The 7693-nt window shown below is 37.0% G+C and overlaps 1 protein-coding gene across 3 annotated transcripts; it reads right to left on the bottom strand.

Annotated features, from left to right (window-relative positions):
• Positions 1-715: 715 nt before the first annotated feature.
• LOC108997386 lies at positions 716-6799 on the bottom strand. Of its 3 annotated transcripts, none has more exons than XM_018973621.2 (4): positions 6616-6799; positions 5346-5415; positions 4612-4737; positions 716-3434 (listed from the first exon to the last, which is right to left on the bottom strand). In XM_018973621.2, exon 4 carries the CDS (start codon positions 3155-3157, stop codon positions 1193-1195), a length of 1965 nt encoding a protein of 654 aa, XP_018829166.1. In that variant the 5' UTR covers positions 3158-3434; positions 4612-4737; positions 5346-5415; positions 6616-6799; the 3' UTR covers positions 716-1192. The 3 variants fall into 3 exon arrangements, with proteins under 3 accessions (XP_018829166.1, XP_035549654.1, XP_018829164.1); XM_035693761.1 differs by lacking the exon at positions 5346-5415 and having other exon boundaries at positions 716-3097; positions 3180-3434; positions 6616-6798; XM_018973619.2 differs by lacking the exon at positions 5346-5415.
• Positions 6800-7693: the final 894 nt, after the last annotated feature.

Genomic DNA, 7693 nt, shown 5'->3' with positions numbered 1-7693 from the left:
CAATTGTTTTTTATGATTAAGAAATTATTTTAATGATATTGTAAATTATTTTAATTTTTAAAAATATAAAAAAATAAATCAAAAAAATTAAAAAAATAAAAATAAAAACTGTTTTGCTGGACCCGTCTCATTCTAGCACTGCTCTTTTGCGAATCCTTGTAAACAAAATTTATCAATTTTATTAAAAAATTTTATCAATTATTATAATTTATAAAAAAAAATCTTATAATTTTGATGTATAATATAAATTTATAAAAAAATATATATATTCTTAAATTGACGTGTAGAAATTAGAATACATTTAATAAAATACTTAAATAACATAATTTCCTTATTTTCCTTTGATATATTATTCTGCACCAGTAATCGTTTAACCAGGTGTTCAATTCCACCGATCAACCTATGCGGCGATATTCGCAATTGACGACGTAAAAAACTTTGTCAAATTTTCAAAAAAATACAGGTGGCTTTACTAAAACTAGAAATCGTGTTTAATTAATAAAAAAATGTTTTGGCTAATACAAAAATCTCACAAAAATAAATCTATAAATTGATATAAATACGGTACATCAAATAAGTTATGAATTTAAATTTACAAATTCTATTTATAGCCGTAACACTTGTTTATTTGCACAAGTCGTCGTTATAGTTAGAAAACTGATTCTTGATTTAAATGCATCGACAAAATGCCTTCGTTAAAATAGAAAGACAACCGTATTTCAACTGACCAGTAAATTAATTAAAGATAGAGTAAAGTACAACCAGGAAACGATGATACATAATATGACCCCATAAAGGCTTTTATTACAACCACAATCGTCTGATCAACTGACCGAATTACAGGTGGTATCCTGTATTCACAATAACCTACTGCACAGACACAACAACTACTAATATTTACAGGAAAGAACGCCCAAGACCTGACTCAAAACGCCAACTTTCTCCTAACTAGGTTTCCCCAACTGTTGAATATGTGTCCAAGCTTTTAAGGGTTCTATCATTTTGAACCAAGGAATGAGAACTCCGAGTAATTATCAAGCCACTGAACAAACTAAGCAGAGGACACAAACGAGCTGAGCAACTCTGCCAACCACCAGGACCATATCAAGAACAATGGAGAGCAATAGCCATACATCCAGCCCCGATGCATCATGCAAGATTTCATTGGCTCGGATGAAACAACAACTACGCCTTAACCACTGCTCGAGCCAAGACCAGAACTGGATGTCAGCAATGCTATCAGACTCCCCCCATGCACCCTACCTTCTGGAAGATATACCGGCACTGATGAGAGGTTCCCTTCCCCGACTGAGATTTGAGCAATTGGGACTCCAAATTGCTTCAAATCAGAATAAGCTCTGCCCACCAAAGCTCCCATATTGTTCACTATGTTTGGAACATCAACATTCATGTCCCGAGTGATGACCTCTCTCTCTTGCTGGTTAAGGTTGGGATCCTGAACCATAGGTCCCAGGGTAGCACCACCATGAACCCTCTTATCCTGCACCAGGCCACTATGGAGAGTACAGAGACCTGATTTGCCCCTGGCAAAGGAGTTACAAGGACCACTGGAATGGACGCCATATTCTGATCCAAGATGGCCCCAAGAACACCTTTTTCCTCCACCATGTGCCTTGCAAAAATCAGTGCTTCCTTGTGCACTTTTGCCACACCCTTCAAACTTGCATCTCTTGCCCCCACCATGACGGACACAATAATCTGTCCTCCCCCTTGCACTCTTTGTGCATTCTGGCACAGCGCACCTCTTACCGCCCCCATGTGCTACACAGAAGTTAGTTCCTCCATGCACGCTCTTTGTACAAAACCCACCACCTTGGAATGCACATCTTTTCCCTCCACCATGGCCCTTGCAAAAAGGTGTGCTCCCCTCAGCACCCTTGGTGCAACCTGGGGCCGTACAGCGCTTCCCCCCACCATGGGCCTTGCAAAACATTGTGCTCCCTTGTGCACCTTTAGTGCATCCGGTAGCTTGGCATCGTCGGCCACCTCCATGTGAGATGCAAAGACCTGAGAGGCCTTCTGCACTCTTTGTGCAATTTTCTTTTTGACATCTCTTGCCACCACCATGCCGGATACACAATCCTGATTTTCCTCTGGCAGCTCGAGTGCAACCCTCTTGACTGCATCTCCGTCCACCACCATGAGCAATACAGAAATCTGTGCGCCCTTCTGCACTCTTAGTGCAACCAAGGTATTCACATCGCCGACCACCCCCATGGGCCTTGCAGTAGACAGTCCTACCCTCAGCTCCCTTGGGGCAACCAGGTCTCTGGCATCTCCGACCACCACCATGAGAAATACAACGGCCGGAAGCACCTCTGGCTCCCTTTCCACATCCCTCAATTTGGCATGTCTTAGAACTACTGCTACGATGTTGTGATTGTTGCTGCTGTGTTATCCCGGAAGTACAGGTGGCTGAGCTTCTTGGCGGTGTTAATATAGTTGATGAGAGGTCTGGAAAAATAGGAGTTGGATCATTGAAAAGGACGCTAGGCCGTGTGTCAATTGGAGTCTGTAGAGGAAAAACAATTCCTGGTTTCCAACGACATGAGGTTGATCCTTCATCGGCATTTTGGGCCCCGCCAACAATTTGTGGCATCTCCATGCCCAATCGAAGCGGAGTAGAACCAGGATGGACACTAGTGATGTCAGATTCAGTGGGTCCAGTAGAGAGACTTAACTCCAAGTCAACCTTGGACAGCGATTCCAGTGGTTTCAAATTTGAACTAGGGGGTTCCTTTGGACTGGGTACTTTATCACCACCGATATGGAGCGAGAAGTCTAATTCAAGATCCATTGATGATTCCTCATCAGTTTCTTTGGCTGAAGACATTGTAGTGCAAGCAGTTGCTGAACTACCCTTGCTGTCGGAGGAACTGGATGAACGTCCTAGCCCAAGGGACAATGAAGAGCCAACTTGCTGGCCAGTAGAACCATTCATAAAACACCACTTCCTCTTGATTCCCTTTGAGGTGGGCACGCAAGGTACAGAAGAACCAGGGGAATCGAGACGTAAAACAGTATCCATGTCATATTCAGCTCCAGCTCCGCCAACTTGAACCGAATTTCCCAAAATCTTGAATGCATTAGAAGAATGATTTGCATTAAATTCCAAGTACCAGGACTTCGCATCCATGAAATAAAAGCTTGATACTTACAATGCTACCAAACCCAATCTCAATTGCAACAGAACAGTCAGCCCGACTTCCGAGGAGAAGAAAATTAGCTACAAAACTAGGGTTAGATGTCTCTAAAAGAGTCCATCCCACCCCCACTAACAAATCCAGAAGTGTCACACCGATCCATTTCCTAAAGTAGAATTTAACCAAGCTTCAACTGATCAGTTGGAACAAGCGTAGACGAATTCTCTTAGACTTGATTTCTTCACAAAAACAAGATGGCAGATAATCATCCTGTCCCATAGGTCATGTCGTTAGATCAAGGAATTGTTGCAAATAATCACAATACCATTTTGAGATACTAGACATCAACAAATTAAGACTGCTTCCCTCATGTTCATGTCCTCAAATTCTCAAGGCAGTTCCAAATTTCACATATATTTACATGTCAAAAATTTTTTTCCAAAATATATGCATGGTATCCTAGAACTTCAGGTAAATATTTAAGAACCAACAGACAATCAAATGACATAATCCTAATAAGCAATGAAAAGAAAATAAACTTTTTTTTTTTTTTTTATAAGTATGAAAAGAAAATAATCTATGAACTCAACAAATTGTCTTTTCTTGTTTAGCAGATATCCTGTTCCTAAGGTGGATTATTGCACCCACAGATTGGATTAAAGGTACCAGAATATCATGGGCAGGGCAAATGAGGTCTTCTTTCTAAGAATATTTCGAGCATATATAATATTTTGTATGTTGTTGTCTTTTTCATCTCTGGAAACCACAGAACTGACGACTTTTGGAAGTTAAAGTCTAAATGGAGAAATGAAACAATATTGTTTCCCTTTTTCCTCTAATAATGCAGAATTACTGGAAATGTGGAAATGGATCTTCAAAAAAGATGATACCGAAAGAGACCTTCGAAAGTACACATCAAACACATGAAAGCACCACTCCCAGGATACGAGCTTGAGAGAGAGAGAGAGAGAGAGAGAGAGAGGGGGGGGGGGGGGGGGGGCTCAAATTTGTCGACAATAACTCACATAATATGATTACAAACTATAAAGTGGCTAAGTCTAAGACATATAGTAACAGAAGGTTTAGCATGTGCCACAAAATTTCATATTTGTTCATCAGAACACGTTGATCTATAATCTTCAGCCAATCTAGCATGGAAAATTTCAAGTGAGTTTCCTTTCTTCAATAAAAGAGACTTCCAATAATTTCCAGCAAAATCACAAGAAAACAACTATAAACAAATTATTAACTAAACTCTAAACAATATTTTTTTTATAAGAAAATTTTATTCATCGAATGAAATAGGTGAAGCCCATGTACAAAGGAAGTATACGAACTCTAAACAATATTAAAGATATTTTAAGTATTCAGGATGATTCCAGTAGAAAGACTCGCAAAATTTTTTGATATTATAAACATATAGAGTACGTCCAGTACAAAATAGTACCTTAGATTACAAGTTCCAAAATGGAAAAGCAGAACTCAGAAGAAATTGAGCAAGCCACTTTTCTTGTGCAGGAGAAAGCAAGAGCTGATCATAGCCTGCAGCAAAAGCACCTACAGCCCCAGATACCTAGGAGGGACAAATCAGATAATCAGAAAAGAGAAAACCCCAAGCGAAATAAATAATTATAAAATGAATGTGTAGAGTAATTGTAGCGTTGGTCATCAGACAATAAATTTAATGGCAAACAGAGAATGAAAAGATAATTATTACTACAGCACATATTGATATATGTAGCAGTATTAAAGCTCAGAGATGGAAAGTATGTGAAATAACAGAAAGAACAAGACTAAACGTATCCAAATGTATTAAAGTCCAGACAATACATTGATATATGTAGCAGTATTAGGGCCCGTTTGGATAGTGAGATGTAGCAGTATTATAAACAAGACTAAACGTAGCAGTATTAAAGCTCAGACAATAAATTGATATATGTAGCAGTATTATTAGCTTGGGAATAGCGAGATGAAATGAGATGTGTTGAGTTGAGTTGAGATGGTTTGTGAATAGTAATGAGATTATTAGTTGAAATTATATGAGATGAGGTGAGATAGTTTCTATATCTAAATGGCCTAAATGTATGCCCCTCAACCAGTGAAAACTGTACGGAATGATTGTTAATTGAAAAAATAAAAAAAACGAGGGAGAAGAAAAGCTTGACAGTTTTTGGTCCGTACTATATTTAATGAGGAACTGCACTAACTGAAGGTTAACTGAAGAAGCAAAAAATTCCAAGGTTCCATTTTCCTGCGAGGTTTAGGGTTAACCAAGCGCATTAAAAGAAACAGATAATGTAAAAAATAAAGCAGATATTCTAATAAGCTATATTTATCGTCTTATATGATTATCCAGAAAAAGAAACGATTGAACTCGATTTGTGCTTATAATTATTTGGTTATATTAAGTTCAGATCTTTCCCAATCTTAAAAATCTGTATAAGCCTTAATAATGACCTTTGATTGCCAAAGGCCCATGGCCAAATTGGCATAACCCAGTCTCCAAAATAGAGGTCGGAATTCGAAACCCCCCTCTTCCAATAAAAATAAATATAAAATAATAATGACCTTTGATCTTTTCCTCGACCCGCCCTAAAAATATTGGGTTCAACAGGAATCTCTACAAGTCTGGGGAGAACCCACAAAAAAGAACAGGCCAATAGCAAGTCTAAATTAATATACTCATAAAACCCCAAAAATACTAGTCTTTTTCATCATACGAACATCATTACTGACTTGAAACATTATTTATTTTCTCCATCTCAGCATGTACAATTTGCTTATGAGCGAAGTTGAGCCCGAAAGCACATGCCCAAAAAAATCCACCAAAGATTAACCAAAGCAGCTGAAATCACCTAAGATTTTACGAACTACAAAATTGAACGTGTGTTTCCGAGTGGAAATAATAAGAATTCCAGTCAGGAATTAAAAAAAAAAAAAAAAAATCTCAATCGCCGAAGGAAACAAACCACGAATAAGTAAGCCGTTGTTCAAATGAATCCACGAATCGGTTTATCTAAAGTGGAAACAAGTGGTTTTTTGCGAGTTTATTAAACGTAACTCGTACGTGCACCTAATCTTCAAGTACACAAAGGATTTCGACAAAAAAAAAAACCATATGTGTGTGTGTGGAGCACGCAAAGTTCTGATCAGTTGCCGAGGATTTCCGAGAAAACAAAATAAAAGTAAGGAAGCCGGAATTCGCAACTATTTGTTAAGCTGTTTCAGCTCAACCAAAAAAATAAAAGAGAAATAACAACAAAACATAGTGCTTTGTAATCGTTTCTTCGCCTGGCGTTTCTCAGCAAACCGAACAGAGGGAGAAAAATTGAATCAGAAATCAAAGAGCACCCCGAAGACACAGACCAATTTCTTAAACGACAATAGTTCAGGAACCCAAAATCGGGGAGGGATCTTAGATTAGATAGTCGAACGGACTAAGAAACCTTACCGTGGAATTTCTACTCAATTTTACGATTGCTGTGTGGCGGCGATCAATAGGAGAGGCCTAGGGCATGGAGCCGCCGGCAAGAGAGAGAGAGAAAGGACGAGGCGACGAGAGACAGGGAGTGTGTTGGAAATGACGAAATGAAAGAGTACGACTAGTCGACTACGCGTGTTAAGAAAGTGCAACTTCGCAAGACCGGACCATGGGTTTACTCTTCACGATAAATTTATAAATATCTAAACCACGGTTTGTCGACAAAAGAGTTATTATTCGCATAAATTTGTTTATAAAATAATATAATACATTACAAATTTTATAATTGCAATAACAAATAGTTAGGACAAGGGAAAATGTAAATAAATAAAATACTACTAAATATTATGTTTAAACGCAATATTTGTAATTCGATTGGGAAATTTCTCTGGTTGTAACGTGCCTATTTTCGCGCTAGACAGTGGAGATTGTATTTTATTATTTTGTTCTGTTTAAGGTGTCGGATAAATACAAACATTGTGGCAGTTCACACATTTAAAAAAAATATAAATGTTTACCGTAAATGAAAAATCAAAATTGTATTTAGTGAGTTAATGTTAACCAATTAAAAGAATATTTTATTAAAAAGTATTCACATTGCTCACAAGTCTCTTCTCTCTCTTTTTTCTATTTCTCTTCTTTTTTTCTACATGTTAAATAATTTGTTTAGATATTAAAAATTAAATTATTAATTAATATATAGAGTCTATTTATAAAATATAAAAAAAATTTAAAATATATATTATTATGTTATTATTTTGACCTTTAAATACCTCTTCAAAGATTTTGATTTTAGCCAAACTTCAAGTTTTAGTCAAAATTTAGATTTAACCATTGCCAAATGCTCTTAGTCGGTATAATTGAAAATTAAAAACTTTAAAATGAAAAATTTACTCTCTATTTACAAAAACCCATAGAGTTTATAGGATTATTTTTATAGTACAATCTACTTACCAAAATCCAGAAGTTTAAAAATTAAGGGCATGTTTTGACATTTGAAGTATCTTATAATTTTGTGAAGAGCAATAAAATAATTTTAGTGAAAATG

The sequence above is a fragment of the Juglans regia genome, chromosome 9 (genome assembly GCF_001411555.2).
Source record: "Juglans regia cultivar Chandler chromosome 9, Walnut 2.0, whole genome shotgun sequence".
NCBI classification, from domain to species: domain Eukaryota; kingdom Viridiplantae; phylum Streptophyta; class Magnoliopsida; order Fagales; family Juglandaceae; genus Juglans; species Juglans regia.
This window is presented reverse-complemented; position numbering and strand designations above follow the sequence as displayed.

Coding starts and splice junctions, on each gene's coding strand:
- LOC108997386 (XM_018973621.2), bottom strand. CDS start 3,157: ATGGATGCGAAGTCCTGGTACTTGGAATTTAATGCAAATCATTCTTCT.